The sequence below is a fragment of the Leucoraja erinacea genome, chromosome 27 (genome assembly GCF_028641065.1).
Source record: "Leucoraja erinacea ecotype New England chromosome 27, Leri_hhj_1, whole genome shotgun sequence".
NCBI lineage: Eukaryota > Metazoa > Chordata > Chondrichthyes > Rajiformes > Rajidae > Leucoraja > Leucoraja erinaceus.
In genome coordinates this window covers 11,339,808-11,358,239 of record NC_073403.1, presented here as the reverse complement: position 1 = coordinate 11,358,239, position 18,432 = coordinate 11,339,808, and the positions used below count along the sequence as shown (strand labels likewise).

Here is an 18,432-nt window from a genome sequence, read left to right as displayed (position 1 = left end):
ATTCGTGGAGAAATGTACATCATTCAGCTACACAAAAACAAACCAGTATAAAATGCACCACTGCTGCTTAAAAATAAATTAAGATCCATTTCTGCAGAACAAACTCCATGGTGGGTCTATAGCCCACAGTGTAAGAGGAGGAGATTCATTCACTCTCTGTAGAAGGGGATCATACAAAAGGTTGAAATGGAGTCTATAGAAACCTCGAGGGTCTTTATGGCTTTCCCCAGAGGTGGCTTTTTTTTAATTTCAGGGGCAATACCTACTGCTGATTTCGGAAGATACTTCGTTATAGAAAAACATGTTGCTGTGCTGTAAGCTGCAAATGAATCTCAGCGCGTAAAAATAAAAGACTAATAACATTTTCTAGTTATTTCTCCTCGTCGCGCTGTGCTCTGTGTGACCGTGCATGCAGATTAGCAGCCCACACAGGCACTGAGAACGGGCACTGCTCATTTCAACCAAGGTCCTTTTCTCTCTCCTTCGACTCCCCGTTGTGACCGCCTTTTCAATCTCACTCCCAGCCCTTCCACATCGTACAAAATAGTCACAAACACAGAGCACAGCAATTGTCTCCGCATATACACCCAACTGAGTGTGCTGTTTTTAAAAAATGAATCTATCCCATTAAATCACAATGATCCTGATCGACACAATTGCCGTTATTTTACATATATAAGACATCTTGTGCTAAACATTTCCATCCTGGACTGCTGGGACGGATTATGCACTGCTGTCTATATACAATTAACCTCTGAGTGCAACATTGAAGCAACCAAGACCAAAATACAGATTATAACAAGACTTTAGTTTATTCCAAGAATGCAGTGAATAAAGATGTTCTATGTCTCTAAATTTCCCTAATTCTGCCTTTATGATACAGGGTACAGAGGGGAATAACTGACGGAGGCTGAATGAATGGCAATCGTCCGAAACAACTATTCTGGAAAGCAACGTTTGTGAAAATAAGCCACGTTTTAACTATTCCAAACAGTCTTGCATTCAACTTCAAGTGATGCAAACTGCCCAAGTATCAGAAAGAGCGAAATATCAGAAATTAAACTTAAGCAGTGGAGATGTGAAGGGAGCTCCAGAGATAGCTGCTGTTCACATGTTTAAGGGAAATTCAAAACAACTATAAAAGACTAGCATCCAAGCAAGATCAGTACACCACAAAGAGACGACTCCTGTTCAATAATAAATATTCTCTGATCATTGTACGTCACCGTTACAGCCACTCTTAATTGTAGCCAAAACACAGATGGCTTGCTCGCTAATTTAAAAGCGAAGCTAGATTAAATCATCAACAAACAGATAGAAGGAAGTATTGCTGAGAAAACAGAACAAATAAAACTAGTTTATTTCTTGTAAATAACCACGTTGTATTGGGTTCCATTTACTCAGTGTAATGGTGGGGTGGGAGATTGCAACCTTTACGTGGTCCACCCTGTTTCGACTAATGCAATCAACCCGACGTGCACAAACAAGATCAAATAGAACAAGTTGACCTTCAACTTTAGGCTGTGTATGCCATACGCAAGAAGAGAAGAAGTGTAATGGTCAGCAGTACGCAATATTTCCTGATCAGAGAATAAGCTTATTCAGTCTGGAGATGGATCTCGACCCGAAACATCACCCATTCCTTCTTTCCAGAGATGCTGCCGGTCCTGCTGAGTTACTCCAGCATTGTGTGTGTATCTTCAATTTAAACCAGCATCTGCAGTTCCTTCCTACACAATAAACTTATTTCCCTGATTTAAAGCCATTTCTTTATTTCCACAGATTAGTGGCATCTTGACTTTAGAGATACAGCACGGAAACAGGCCCTTCGGCCCACCGAATCTGTGCCGAACAGCCCGTATGCTGACACTATCCTACACACCAATGACAATTTACAATTTTTACCAAAGCCATTAACCTACAAACCTGCACGTTTTTGGAGTGTGGGAGGAAACTGGAGCATCCGGAGAAAGCCCACGCATTCACAGCGAGAATGTAGAAACTCCATACAGACGGCACCCATAGTCAGGATTGAACCCTGGTCTCTGGCGCGATAAGGAAACAACTCTACCGCTGTGCCATGACTACGATGGGGAAGGCGTTGGAGTATGGTCAAAGTACACTATAAAATGGAGCCAATATAAAAAACTGGAACATGTAAAATTGTGGCATACCCAGGAGACATGGATTTCAATGTTCACAAATATCAGAGCATCTAATTTGCACCAAAAAAGGATAGGGCTTGATTTGACAAAAACATTCACGGCATCTAATGGGAGTGGTCTAAATATAAGAACTAGACCATCTAGGAGTGAAGCAATTCCACACACAAAGCGAAAAAAAATTGAACTTTTTCCACAGTCAATTGCTGGTGATAAAATTGTTAATTTAAATTGGAAGCAGACATAAAGTCATAGCCAAGATAGGATCAAGCATCAATTCCACTGATATTATAGGGCTACCAGCATCTGCATGTATTCGGTATTGACATATTACTTGCTTTTTAAAATCAAATATCAATCAGAATGATAATTGCAACTATGCCATTGAGCAGCTCTCCTCTTACTTTTCCATGACCTTTATATCAACCATAATGCAAGAGGGCCACTGTTGAAAGTGTCACTGTTGAGGCGCCATCAAAGTTTATACAAAACAAATTGCTGTTTAAAATGTTTTAAATAATGCTGATACATATTCTAAACCTCTATTTGTTTTCTTTCAATAGCAAAACCACAATGACATGCTAATTAACATAGTCTGGCTAGTCGTTTCCCCAGGATGGGAATTTATATGCAGACCTAAAATTACCAAGACCCAGGCAAAACAGAGACATCAGTAATCCCACTTTGTGCCTTATTCTTAACAAGCATCCTAAAATCCAGCGGAAACATGGCCTTCCTCTTTAATCTGTTATCATATCATATACATAACAACTTTTCCAATTGTGCCTTACCATTGTAAATAAAGTGCTTCATTTGTTACTGCACTTCTAAAATTGCAGTGCACAGAGTCTGCACTGACTGACCATCAATCACTTGGCAACAACTAATTTTATTTTGCCCAAATTCTCATCAACAACCTCCAGATTCCATCACTTGCATATTCGCTAACAATATTTTAGAGGCTAATAATTTACAGTGGAATATCCTCACCAAGTGAGGTGAAGAAATGATCTACACAGTTCTTGATGGTATTTGGCTTGTGAGTGGATATTTCAGCAAGTGAACGGGGAAACATTCAGTCCCAACCTTTCCTTAAAAAAATATGATCAGAAGCAGTGGAGTTGGGCTTGAACTGGAGATCAACCATGTTAACAGCAATTTGGTTTGCTCACAAATGGAAGCACTTCTTTCACATCAACTCTAAGATAAAGTGCCTTAGTTTTAAAAGGCCTCTATGATGTCAATCCTAATTAAGTCACTTTTTGTGCACTCCCTCTTCACAATTTTTGCACTTCCAAAACAAAATATTATTAAAGTACCCCAAGTGTGGTCTAGCCAGTATATAATCTACGCATCTTGCAGTGTTAATCGATAGTGTTAATATTGTTCATGACATCCAAATTCCTAATTTTTTTCTTAAGATGGCAAATGATCTTTTACAGAAACCAATATACATGATGTTATCCTAAATAACACTGCACTTCTTCAGTGCTGGTATAACTAATATATTTCCCCCCCGTTTTCCCACAGTTTACAAACACAATGTTATATTTAATCTGGTTGTAAATAACTCGTTCCACAAATAACTTTTTTTGGCTTTTATTAGTATAACAAAATCTATTTAATTTTAGAACATAGAAATGTACAGCACAGGAACAGGCCCTTTGGCCCACAATGACTGTGATGGTGTTTTATCCAGAGTAGGGGAATCAAATGGTGCCATGATAACCTAATCTCATCTGTCACATGATTCCTATTGAATCTTTCCCCTCTCACTTTAACCCCGTGTCCTCTGGTTCTTGATTCCCCATACTCTGGATAAAACACCCTGTGCGTCTATCCCATCTATTCCCTTCGTGATCTTATACATCTCAATAAGGTCACCCCTCATCCTCCTGCGCTCCAAGGAATAGAGTCATAGCTTGCCTGACCTCTCCCTATAGCTCAGGACCCCAAGTCCTAGTCACAGCCTCATAATATTCTCTGCACTCTTTCAAGCTTAACACCATTTTTCCTATGGAAGGGTGATCAAAAGTGAAGACAATACTTCAAATGTGACCTCACCAACATCTTGTACACCAGTAAATTGACATCACAACCTCTGTATTCAATACTTTAACTGATGAACACCAATGTGCCGAAAACATTCTGAATCACCCTATCTACCTGTGACAACACTTTCAAGCAACTATGTTCCTGTACTCCGAGATCCCTCTGCTTTAGAAAACTCCCCAGAGCTCTGTCTTTCACTGTGAAGGTCCTGCCCTGGTTTGACTTTCCTCATCCACTTTTGATTTTAAAAAATTAATTGGAACTTCAAATAGTTAGCAGTAAACACAAACAAACAAAAAATTAACAGCTAAAATCCTAGTGATAGTTTAAAGAGCCACAGGTTTAAAGAGTTCAGTCACCCAGCGAAAGGATCATTGGTTTCAATAATGCTCTTTACGAGCTACTCCATTATTTTCTTTCCTGCTGTTGCTTCTTATTTAGTTTTGCATCGATAAAACCTGTGTGTATAATCCCATCCACTGACCTATAATTAACTGCACTTTGCCAGACGCCTGATTTTACTTGTAAGATTAAACCTTTCATTAAATCCTAAAAACAGACTTTCAAGTTTCAGTACTTCACAAGAGGTAAACCTTTTATTTATTTAAAAAGCAACTTGAACAGTGCAATTTGTTTTGATATAGTTACTTTTAGAGTTGCTAAAAATAATTTATTTAAAAAACTACTGAAAACCTAACTTAAGTTCAAAGTCTCCCTAAATTGCTTAACAGTAAGTGAGGTCAAGAGAGGGCTGGAATGACCTTGTAACTGTACCAGCAGTACTTCTGTGTCATGTCAGTAAATTGTTTGGAGGCTAGCAGAACATCCCAGGGTTCACATCTGTTCTGGGTGGAGTGTAGAGATCCATAACTATAAAACCCTCACTGTGTTTTCAATCGCTTAAACTAAATGCACCTGTACATATGCCAAAGGAGATCAGAGCGACTTCTGACCACACCAACCCTTCTGTGGAAGAACCATTAGAGTGTCAGCTGATGCCCATACAACAGCATTTAAAACAAGAGAAAAGAAACTGCAGATGTTGGAAACTAATTCAAAAACAGAACGCCGGAACAACTCAGCGGGGCGAGCAGCGTCTGTGGAGGCAAAAGATATGCTGATGTGTCCAGCCTTCAGCATTTAAATACTAAGCTAGCTTTGGAAACAAGAGAGGGCTAGAAAAGGACAAGAGGGCAAAGAGCTGTAAGAATGCTGCTGTGGACAGAATGACACACAGGGAAAGAAAGGCTCTGAAATTTATTGCCAAATGCAACTCAAATACTGACTTCTTTGATTGCCTTTTCATTAAAAAAAAACTGTTAAACAGTTTATAGTTGCACACACACACACACACACACACACATATACACATATATATATACCATGTATCGTGATTATAATTAATTTACAGTTCAGATAAAAAATGGAAAATATGTTTCCATTAGATTGGACATCCACACTTCCCACTTTGGCAATTCAATCTCCTCTGTTCCCTGAGGTCTTGTGCTGAAGCAGATTGTAAACATGGCATTTCCATTTGACATTAAGCTGAGCGTTTACTTCCAGCTCCCGGGCTGCCCATCACTGCCCCTTTTAGCTGAAACCCTCACCATGCCTTTACAACCTCCTTTGTGGACTATTTCAATGGTCTCCCAGCTGACTTCCATGTTCTAAATCTGTTATTTCCAAAATCTATCCTGAGCAATAAACCTAGATCATCCACTTACTAATGAACATGGACTTTCTGGCCCAATAAAACATAACATTTTAAATTCTTATTCCAGTATTTATACACTTTTCATCCTTCATTCCTTGATGGTATTTATGCTTTAACGTGTCTGCAATCAAAGTACTGGAATTCCATCCAAGGTTTTTAAAGTTTTCATTTTCCTCTTTATGACATAAGAGGCGGCCAATTGGATCACCAAATCCACGCTGGCTCTTTCCACAATCCCATCAATCTCCCTCTAACACTTTAGCAATGTTCATTAACTCCCCTCATTCCAGCCCCTTTCCCTTATTGCCCATCTACACCAGGGGCGATTCACTGTATAGTGGCCAATTAATCCACCAACCTCTCCAACTCGCACTGTTTAATTGAGGCTTTCCTTAAAACCCAACCTTATGGCCAAATTTCTCCAGGCTCTCGAACATATCCCCTCCTTCAGCTCACAATCCATTTTTGTTGTTTGCCTGACCCTCTCTGTGCATTGGTATGGTTTGGCAAGTTAAAATATACTACAAAACAATAAGTGGTTATGATGAAGCCGCAACACAACGTAACAATGAGATGAACACAAGATTTTAACCTCCGGCTACTGTGCGACAGGCATATAGACATATAGAGCTCGTCCAGTGATAAGGAATCTAACTTGGATGTATTACCCTGTGACGATTTACGCTAGGGACCAACTTGCTGCCTGAAGCAGCAAACACTTTTGAAGGTAAGAGAGCAGTCATTAAACCCCCATTGACTTGTTCACTCTGAATGCCAAATGAGTAATGCTTGATTCATCAGCTGAAGCTAGCTTTGGTAAAGGTTAGTTTCATCCCAGCTTGCCTCAGGTTTCAATGTAAACATGATTTTCAGAAGCAGCTGTAGTAATTACAGAAGTTGAAATGTAGAAAGTCAAGACAGGAACCTCCAACCACAGGATCTTGAGAACAGACTTCAAAGGGAGGCAACGAGAGTAAAATATAATCTCCAAATACTACCTCTCTGTCTGGCATAGGGCCCATGAAGTAATGTTCTCATGAGATGCTCCTTGGAATCAGATTGGTCTTGACAGAACGATTCAGAAGAGGCCCACTTTAATCTATGGAGATACCCTTTCTCTGATTCCTCAATGCCTGGCTATTCATCAGACACAGACAACAAATTACATGTGTGAAATGATAGTAGTTCCTCACACAGAAAGCCCAATAATTCCTGATCAATTTCCAGAATGACAAGAGTTTAAGATTAATCGAGTTTGAGCAATTTCCTTCTTAAAAAAAGTAGACTTGTATCAAGCCTTAAAGATACCATTTGAAGAATTCAACTTTCAAAACACGAGTGCCTGTAGGGAAGTGATTGTTTTACATGAGGTAATGTGCTACACTTGGGTTTTCTTTGACTGAAAAACATATTGTATAAGATTCAAGAATCATCTACCAAGTCACACAAAAAAGTTCTATTAATTACAGAAGCCTAAATAGTAGTTGAGATTGAGATTAAAAGAGTGTGCTGGTGATGATTCCATTTGCAAATGCACATTTGAAACTGAGAAATCCACTGAGAAATGGTCCAAAATATTTCAAGGTTACATCCCAAATTTAACAATATCGTTCACAACACTATAGCATGGAATCTAGTGTACATATCATACCTGTAGTAGGTGGCTTTAGTTCTAGATTTAAGCGTTTTAATTTAAATATCCCGCATGTTGTTGTAATTCAAACTCATAGCTCTGTGTTTGTGTCCAGTAACATAACTCCTGCCACTAATCGACCCGTTTGAAACTTGCATAATTATCTGTAGTTTGAGGATATCAGCAAAGTCGGCAAGTATCCTAGGCTTCATTTGTCAAGGTAGTGAGAGCAGAGGAGTTGTCATCTTCAAGGAATTAGAAAATTGTTAGCTATCATCTTCAAGGAGTTCAAAAATTGGAGGCAACAAATCACATCAAAGGACTGCCATTAGTGTGTACAAAGAAAAGGCAAGACAATCATAAATTAATATGAATTTCACATGGATTTACATTAAAATCCCATGACCATTTTGGAGAACAGCAGTTGCTGAAATAGCAGTTTGAGACCAGGCGATTTACTCCAACTCTAAAATTATTCTGAACACAAGAAATTGGTTCAAGGTCACATACTATTAAAGGTTCTCACAACATTCACATATCCGTTTCACCCAACGAATAAACTAATTACATTGTATAAGGGTGATAAATAATATTCAGAGATGCTCAAATTCCCTTCAATATCTAAAATAATGGATTCATAAAATGATACCCATAATTCAATCATCAGCATTGTTGCAACTTACATGAGGAGATGACTTTTTCAACAGGACCAGCAGAGCTTGAAGTACTAGGTTTGAGAAGCGTGGGCCAATAGGGACGTAATCTGAAATTAAACAGTAACAGTTTTATTCTACTGTGTAATTGTATGATCAGTATCTAACTCATTGCTGTGTTTAGATGCAACAAAAATACTGAATTCCTTGTACGAGGATAATAATATTAAAAAGACAAGTGTGTAGCTAAACCAGATTGGGTATTATGTTTACTCAAGAGAATAACTGGAGCTGTAGTGGTGTGTTCATTTTTGAGTGCCACACTTTACAGTCAGGAGTAGATTTTATTGTCATATGTACCAAAAGGGAACATTAACATTCTTACCTGCCGCAACGCAACAGGTTTGTAATAGATAATATAATAAAGATTTTTAAAATGTAATAAATAAAAAGCACAATATTCTGCAAAAAACAAACTTCAAGTCTGAAGTTTAGTTCACCGTTTGGAGTTTAGTTGAAGTTCGTAGTGCTCAATAGTCTGATGGTCATTGGGAAGAAGCAGTTCCTGAACCTGGATGTTAACAGTTTTTAGCCTCCTATACATTCTCTCTGATGGCAGAAGTGAAATGAGAGCATGGACATGGTGGTGGAGTTACTTGATTCTGGTTGTCCTTTTGACACAGATCCTATAGTGTGTGTCAGAGGGTAAGAGACGGAGATTTACCAATATTCTACCAGGAATGAGGGACTTCAATTGGAGGTGAAGCTGGGCTTGATCCTCTGACAAAAGAATAATGTTAAGATTTCAGAGAAATGTTCAAAATCATGAACCATAAATTATTTCCAGTTGGAGAGTGTCAGCTACCAAGGAACAGAACTTTAAGCCGAATGGTAAAAACAAAACAGAGGCAGTACAAGGAAAACATTTCCTAAAAATATTAATTGTGTTCGAATTCATTAAGAAATGGTGCTAGAAGTAGATTTAATATTAATATGCTGAAAAGAAGTGGATAAATGTTATCAGGCTACTTAATGGTCCTTCCATAAGCTAGAGTACAGTTCCATTCACCTCTACCCCATTGAGGACATTGGACTTTGTCTATGGAACTCATGTGCTACAATGCTGAGAACGCATTCTGCACATTCCCCATTGCTTTATTGTGCTTGAGTTTCAATTGATTGCACGATGCAAGGTATATCTGATTTGAATAAAATGCAAAACAAAGCTTTTCAGTGTACCTCAGTACACGTGGCAAAAATAAACCTAAACTTTGAAGGAAACATATTTACAGGGAAACAGAGAAGGAGCAAGATGGTGGAATTGGAAAGTTTTGACCAGAGAGCCTGCATAGTGATGTCAGATCAAATGCCTACCTTTTGTGCTGTATCATTCTATAATTCTATGTTGCACAAAATTCTATGTTACCCAGGCAGACCATTTGCTAATTTACATAGACTGCGGATATCATAACCTAAATCGGATCCGAGATTAGGCTTGCATTGTAAATGCCCTTTGCAGTTTGTTGACATAGCCAAATCTCGGATCATAGAAAAGCTGTTATAGCTATCTCAAAAACTACACTCTGACCATTGTTGGTAGAATAAGGAAGGAAGGAAGGAAGGGATCTGCAGGGTTGAAGATTTTTTTTTTAACCAATCACTGTTCATTTCCAAGTAGCTAGTTATTGATTGGTTAAAGAGATTGGTTAAAACAAATCTTCAATCCTGCAATGGTCAGAGTGTAGTAAGTATCCTGGAACCAGAACAGACTTGTTTCCTACTCCATCACTACACTGCCCAGAGGATCTGAAAGTTGTCATGCAATCCAGAATTATTTCAGTAGTGAACTTGGATACTGATACTGGCATGTTGGCTGACCAGAAGGAGCACCAAATCTGAAGAGAATACATAATCACTGAATATAATGCCAGCGATCACTGCGATTGATTGCCTGAAATGTATTTCAGCTTATTTTGCCCATGACATCTCCTTGTAAACTAGTCCCAAACCGATGACTAGAAAAAATACAAAGATCTTGAAGATCTCAGCAATCTCCTCTCTTGCTTCTCTCAATAATTTGGGATACATTTCCTGGTAATCAACCTTAATGCTTTTCAAGAGACCCATCACCACGACCTTCCAGATCTCAAAAAGCACAAGCATATAAGTATACCCCACATTTATCTCACTATTCTTCATGTCGCTCCGAAAAATGCCGCCTCCTATTTAGCATGGTTTATATTGGTGACTGCGCAATTCATATGGCAACGAAACACGTTGCTTTATTGAGCCATTTAACCTGACCTGACTGATACACAGGAAGTCAAAGTTGTTCTGGGGTTTTATGGTTGAATAAAGGTACAAAATAATAATTTGATAAAAATCAGTGCTGGAAATGTTATATCATTAGAATTCTGTGCTTTATATTATGCTCAACTCACGGCATACAGATAAGTAGTTAAAGCAAGATTTTGCACTCCAACAAGTAGTTCTGTGACACTGTGTTCAAATTAGTCTAATTGCTCTGTCGTTGCCAATGAAGGCTTTGATTTCAATAATTCACCATATGGGATGGGACTCCTACTTCTCTCATACAAGCAATTTACTCAATCTCATTAAGCACCAAGTCCAGCTAGTAATTAGGAGACTATCACACCAAAGCTTCCTTGAAGTGATTATCAAGGTCCCATTCACCACATTATCCTACCTAGTCCAGACAACTTAAATCCCAGGTTGTATCGCTGGTCAATTTGAAATAAGCTTTTGCAGCAAATTTACCTTTGGTCAATGGTTGAGGGAATGGGAAAAACAAAGCAAATTCAATGGGAGTTATTATTCCTCATCCATCTCACATTAAACTAACTGTTTCCTTTACTACACTTTAGGACAGAGACAAACTCCTAGTTGCATTCATAATAATATAAACAAATCGATTAATTAAAGGAGAGGATCTGATCCTAGCCATGACCGAGCTCAATCAGAATGCAGTGGAGGCCCCTTGGCAAAAGTAGCATGCAATATGTCCACAGGGGAGGCAAAAGGAGAGAAGAAAGAAAATTACAGCTACCGTTATCTGATGATCCCTGATGCAGTGTTCGCTCTCATACTGATATGTTTGAACTGGAGACAGACTGGATTGCTAATATGACCGTGTGCCCTAATTCTGCCCCAAAACCATTACTGCAGAGGGACTATTCAGCCCATCTAGTTTGTGACAGCTTTGCGGATAGCTTTATTCGTTGCTGTTTCCTCAATGCTCATTCTATTTTGAAAATTCTAGTAATTATTCTGCCACCTCAAAGGGTGAATAGAAAATAAATAGAAATGGAGTTCGCAAAATAACTGAGGAAGCCAATCTGACATTTGCAAACCTAATAAAGAAAAATGGTTCCTCAGTTAATCACAGAGAAAAATCCACGCTCTGTGTACAGCAGCTAAGTGATTGAATTGTCATGATGTTACTCCCACTTACCTAGCAGGCGCTCAATGTCATCAACCACAACACAGCTCAGTTGCGACTTGTATGCATCCTCAAAAATCTGTCAACAGAAATTAATAAATTATTAACCAGTTCATCAAGTTGGCTTGCAGTAGCACAACTGTTTTTGTAAATGCAGAGCATGCACACACACTGCAGGCCAATACTTTGGTTTCACATTCCTCAAAGATTCTTGTTGCATGTGAATGACCCAGGCAAATGAGCTGCATTAAACAGTCTTTGGTAAACATTCCTAAATCAGTGAAGGAACCTACTGAAATGTAAAAGATCCTCAACCATCAAGTCCTACTATGATACAATTAGTCATAGACAATAGAAACAGGCCATTCGGCTCAACTTGGTCATCAAGATGCCCCATCTACACTGGTCCCACCTGCTTGCGTTTGGCCCTTATCCCTCTAAACCATTCCTATGCCCAAATGTCTTTTAAATGTTGTTACCGTACATACCTCAGCTACCTCCTCTGGCTGCTCTCTCCATAAACCTGCCATCCTCTGGTTCCTATTAAATCTTTCCCCTTTCACCTTCAACCCATGTCCTCTGGTTCTTCATTTTCCTGCTAAAAGACTGTGCATTCACCCTATCTATTCCCCTCATGACTTTATACACCTTTATAAAATCACCAGAGCCTCATGCGCTCCAAGGAATAAAGTCCTTGCCTGTCCAGTCTTGCCTTTGATTGATATCAGAGTACACTGTACCTAAACCAGTGTCACCTTACAGAGAGATCAGCCTAATACTGAGCATCAGATATACAACACAGCTATTTGCTGAGATCCTATCCCATGCCATTCCAAAAATCTCCTTCAAAAATATTTATTTCGTCTTCATTTTAAACCATGTAATGGATGTTGCTTCTATCATTGTTACATGCCTACAATTCCACATGCAATTGAATCTCTGCATCAACATTCATCTTAACATCCACTCATCCCAGAAGGATAAGTGATTTGGTCGCCAGCCTTTGTCCAACACTATTTGCCTCCTCTCGACCGATTAACATTACTTTCTACTCATTTGCCACTTCTGCAGTTAACTGGCTCCCCTTTAAAGACATATCCATCATTTACCTCAACCACGTGTATGACTGCAGAAAGCGGGTAGTATTTTTACCAAATAGAAATAACAATAATAAGGAGTGATAAAGTTAGAAGCAGAATTATGAGATTGGAAATGTATAATGTGGACGTTGTGGTGTGTGCTTAATTTGTCTTTCATTGCCTACCCATTGATGGGGTCAGTTTGGTGGGTGTTGGGGCTATTGTTAAATGAAAACCTTATCGTGAGATACGTGTTGTGAAACATAGTGATCTTTATTGTGTTAAACAAAGCACAGCTCACACGCGACTGGGAAGGGTTCTCCCAGAGTTCTATACATATAAATATCAGGGCACACTCCTAAGCCACGTGACGACTCCTTCCCGCCAAACACTGTCATGTGACCCAGCCAGTCCCAGGGCTAAGGATTCGCCCAGTAAGTGGCCTAACCCCCAGGTGGCGCCACAACCTTACTATATGCAGGATATAACCATCTAAGAGAGAATGGCCTTGCTGAAAGAATCAATTTAGAATTCAAAGTTTGACCTTAAGTAGAGAATAGTCAGAAATTATGCAGCTATGAGAAACACAAGCCATCCCATTTTTTGGCAAACTATCTTCGCCAGAGATCGAATATATGATGATAGCATTCCTTGGTATGTTTTTGTTTGTGAAAAGCTTGAAACAACAAACTTGATTCTTACAATAATTTCTATGCCATCTTTCAGTGCTTAAACTTTGTTCCTGGAGATAAAGTATTAGTGAAGGTAAGGTGATCCCTTATGCTGGATCCATCATTTTATGTCTGAAGAAGGGTCTCAATCCAAAATGTCACCCATTCCCTTCTCTCCAGAGATGCTGCCTGTCCTGCTGAGTTACTCCAGCTTTGAGTCCATCAGTTTATTCGTTGTAAGTAAACAAAGATCCATCATGTGTGGAATAGAAGTCTCCACCAACCTTACCCTTGCCGCTTCACTACAAATAAATGTTCCATTAGTCTTTGGGCCAGAAAAGGAAGCCACTCCATCATTTAAGCCAACACCGACTTAATTTGGATAACAGCACAAGCAATGGGTTGAACTCGACAAAGCTGTAAGCAGATATACTCGGTGCAATCCACGCTATATTGACCTGGTTTGACTTCTTTCATCATAAAGTCCTCAAACTCAACCGTGGTTCAATAGTACCTCCTGATATTAGACAGAAAGGTGAAAGTTCAAGTCACATGCCTGAGTTTTGAGCACTTGAGCAAGGTTGACACTTTAGCACAGCACTGCATTGTTGGATATGCCAGCTTTCACAATTCATTAAGGCTATTTCTCTGCATGTCCATGTAAAAAATTCCCTCTCAAGAAGGAACAGATTTAAAGAAAATATTGTAAACACTAAGCAGGATAGGAAGCATCTGCAGAATGAGAAGTATTGTTTCAGATCAAAGACCCTTCTTTAGAATTGAAGAAGTGGAAAATTAGTGTTGTTTTAAGTTGCAGAAGGGGTGAGGGAGTGATGGATAGGAAATTGGGAATGTTCCTGATAGTCCGAGATCTAGATTGTCATTGTGATATGCTGTTTGATTTATAGATTGGAGGGAGAAAACAAAGGGACATGTAAACGTCGTAAAATACAGACAGGGTTGTTGCAGATAACTGAAACTAAAAGAATGTTGGACTTTCCCCATAAGATCAGGTAGCACCTGGAGAATATTATTAAATGTCCCTGTCAAAATGTATTTCTCAATATAATTACAATTTACAATACAAGTGGTTACAATAATACTTTCAAAAGTCATTTGGACAGACATATAGCTAGCAAGGGTTGAGATGAATAAAGGCTGCATGCAGGCAAATTGGGATTAACTCACAATGGTAACTTGGTCAGCACAAACAAGATTGGCTGAAGGGCCTGGCTCCATGCATTATTACAGCTCTATAACTACTATTCTAAAATAATCAATATCATATTGCTGCTCATAGGCGTTTTGAGAGCCAAATAGATGAGATATTTAATTGTCTACATTAAAATAGCAATTGCACTATAAATTGGACTTTTGGGCATTTTCCTTGTGTGGAAATTCCAGCCTTTCAATGCATACATTTAATGAAGTAATTACAAAGGTAACATGGCATACAAGACTCGAGATTCTCTGAAGCAACCAAATGTTAAGATGTCCCTTTGAGCAATGTTCCTGGTCAATTAAATGTTAGACTTTTTTCAAAATCTATTCTTGGCAACATCCACTGCTCTCATTCTCAAAACAGAGAACCTTTGGAAGAAAGATAGACACAAAAAGCTGCTGTAACTCAGTGGGACAGGCAGCATCTCTGGAGGGAAGGAATGGGTGATGTTTCGGGTCGAGATCATTCTTCAGACCTTCTTCAAACCACGTGAACCTTTGAAAAGTCTGTGCTCCTCCAAAGCTCATTTTAAGGAGCCAGATATTAAATATCCCTCCTCTAACTGATCTGCTATAAGATCTTGGCTCCAAGATCAGGGCTACCCTCCCCAACCCTTGCTAGCTTTCTTTCAAGTTACATGTAATAACACTCCTGCGAAATACGTCAAGATGTTTTACATTTAATTGAAAGATCTGGTAGCAAAATCTTCCTGAAATGCACTTTCTGATTGGATTAGGTTAAAAGTTTAGCTTGTTGCAGGAATGATGCTTTTGCAGCTTGATTCTACTGGCCACCAGATGGCAGTGCCTCACATACAAGATACCCAACCCACTTCGAACATCTGCAAAGAAAGATTTGGCTTCTATTCATCACAAGGTTGCCCAACCTCTGTATGACAAAGTTGAACTGGATGTAATGAAGGTGAAGAGGAAATTATTACAGAGAGAGAGAGATAGGAAAAATATAGGATGAGAGATGAGAGAAGATTTTTTTTTTTAATTCAAAGGGTACACTTTTTTATCTTTGGTTTATCTGACCCAGAAACTCGCCTTGAGCTGTTCAAGGAAATGCTACCTGCAAATGAATTGCAGTCTGGTGACAGACCATGGAATGGTGCTTGGAAAGGACTACTAAAACTCAGGTCATACAAGTCTCCATCCAACACTCGCGTTCCAGATAACTACCAGATTTGAAACCAATTTAGTCCGCAGAAAATGGAAAGCGATCCATGCAGGTTCAGATGCAAAGCTAAAATTGAGAGCAGGTATCACATGAAAATGTCTTATTTAAAAACACACAGATTAAGCACCGAAAGCAGTCACCTTCTTTATGGCCTGGCATTTTGCCGTTTCTGAGAACCCAATCATCTTCTCAGGAGAGCAGATTTTAATGAATGGGAATCCAGACTTCTCTGCAATCTTTGCAGCCAATGCAGTCTTGCCACTGTTCGGTGGTCCTATTTACAATGAAAACCAGAACTGAATGAGCAAATCGGGCACGTTTTCACATTAGCAAGATGAATTTAGACATTTAAAAAAATAAGTTGATAAAGTATATAATCATGGAGCACAGCAATGTCTTCATTCAATATACCAAGAATATCATACTTGCTCACAATATTTACAAAACTTCAACGTTATCAATGTACAATATACTTCAAAAGCTTTACTCAGGACATGTCGTTGCCTTTGCTCACTGCACCAGGCAATTCAACACATTTTCTTCCAAAGTATTGCCATCACAAATGTTTCATCCTTAAACACTGCATCAATGATTCAGCTCAGGGTTGTTACACATGACTCCGTCCCTCAGTGTCCAGTGGCATGTGACCCCAGACTATACAACTTCTCCACAGAGCCTTTGCAGAGTCAGCAAACACACAGTCCACAAGGAGGTGGATATCCATCATTGCCGTCATCTCAAGCGCAGTGTAGTGGGTCTGAAAATCTGGTCGTGTAAGAAGTATCTGACAGGGAGAGCCCTGCTTGCCACCGACCAAAAGAGGACTTGCTGTTTATTTTGCGAGCTGGAGATGAGGATTTCTTTCAAATGAATTTCACAATGTGCGCAAGGAGCCATCTCACAGGATGCATCGTCTCCTTCTCTTGCAGAGTCTCCAAGACACTTCATGCAAACCACTGCCTGATTGACTTGTGGTTGCAGCCGTTTTCCACACAAGCTTTTCACAAGGGACAGCTGGTGCAGCATGACCAACTGAAAGGAACGATTCGCAGCAAGGAGGCCTGGCTTATCCTTTGCAACAGTGGGACAAGCCATCATTTCACATACAACCAAGTGTAACAAATCTATCACAAAGGCAGGACAATTTCAGTCCTCTGGTCCGTCCAGCCTTTCTCATGAAACTGCAATATCGTATAGATCACACTGCATACACTTTATTGCCACCATCTCTCAATGGGAAATTATAAATCAATCCACTGTGGAGGATGTGGGTCAGGGTGGCAAGCTGGGAAATGTGTTAAAGAAGCAGTTTTACTTTGTTCAATTTTTAGTCTGGATTTCTCAAACCCCAGCTGCTGTCCGCAATAGTAAAATATCTGATGCAACAGCAAGTAAATATGTACTTTTATTTGAATTAAATACTCTGAATTTTAACCAGAGCACATTCCAGTATGGACAAGAAAAGACAAGAACATACACTAATTTTAGTTAACCTTAAATCAACAGATACTTTTAAATACCAGTCAGCATTAACTGAGATCATTTATTTTTGTGAGATTAGAATAAGTTTCAAGATATTGAATATGATTCGTGAGCAGAACTTTCCTCATCTCAAGTATGTCTTTTCTCATATTTTGCAAGTTCCAATGCACTGACTAATTTCACACTTTGTATCAGTGGAAACGTAAATTTATGTAGCACCTTCCATGATTTCAGGGCTATTCAAATTCGTTTTACAATAGTGAAGTTCTCTTGAAGTCACTCATCACATAAATAATGCAGAAGCTATTTTGAACCCAGCTAAGTATCACACATGGCAATGTAATGAATTATCATTACCTGTGGTCTCGTGATGAGGGATAAATATTGGTTTGGAATCCATTACTCTTTCCCAAAATTGTTCCATGATTTAATTCACCTTCACATGAGTATATAGGCAATTACACAGGACGTATGGCACATAAACAGGCTACCCGTTCCAACCAGCCAATGGTGCAGTTTCTGTGTCAGTCTAGTATGCCTCAGATTTTCCCCATCTAAATTTATTGGTTTAATCCTGTTCTGCCTCATTTGCTCATCTATCCTCGTTTGAAGTGTATCAGTGCTTACAGAAATAGGGATCACTTTATCTAAGAGGTTGCTCATTTTAGACAAATCAGGCAAAATCCTTTCTCTGAGGGTTTTGAAATGTTATCCTCAAGGAGCAGAGGCAATACAGTGCTTCAACAGTTTTAAGGCAAAGGTAGATACATTTTTGATACCAAATGGGTGACCATTTATCGCAAGTGGTTTGGAATGCGGAGCTGAGATTACAATCAGATCAGTTACAATCCTGCTGAATGCAGAATATGCATGTGAGCTTCTCCTGCTCCTAATTCATATGATTGGTGACTGTGGTATCGAGTTTAGTATTCTTGCCATTCTTGGGGTAAAGATGTTTCTTCAAATTTCCCAATCCATTTGCTTAGTGACTACTTTATGTTGAGGACTGCTATTTATGTTCTTTTCCACAAGACGGAAACATTTTCTCTGTATCCAGACTATCAAAACTTATTTTAAATGTCTTGGTCATGCCTCAGTATTCTTATCTAATGAGAAAAG

General features: G+C 39.0%; 1 protein-coding gene across 1 annotated transcript in view; it reads right to left on the bottom strand.

The window, feature by feature from the left end:
- LOC129710026 (vesicle-fusing ATPase-like) overlaps window positions 1-18,432 on the bottom strand; it is a 186,838-nt gene that overhangs the window by 65,884 nt on the left and 102,522 nt on the right. Inside the window, exons 15-17 of the mRNA XM_055656713.1 lie at window positions 15,972-16,105; window positions 11,690-11,756; window positions 8,248-8,327 (exon numbers count right to left, since the gene is read on the bottom strand). Coding sequence (XP_055512688.1) covers window positions 8,248-8,327; window positions 11,690-11,756; window positions 15,972-16,105 — 281 coding nt within the window. The remainder of the gene's footprint in view (window positions 1-8,247; window positions 8,328-11,689; window positions 11,757-15,971; window positions 16,106-18,432) is intronic.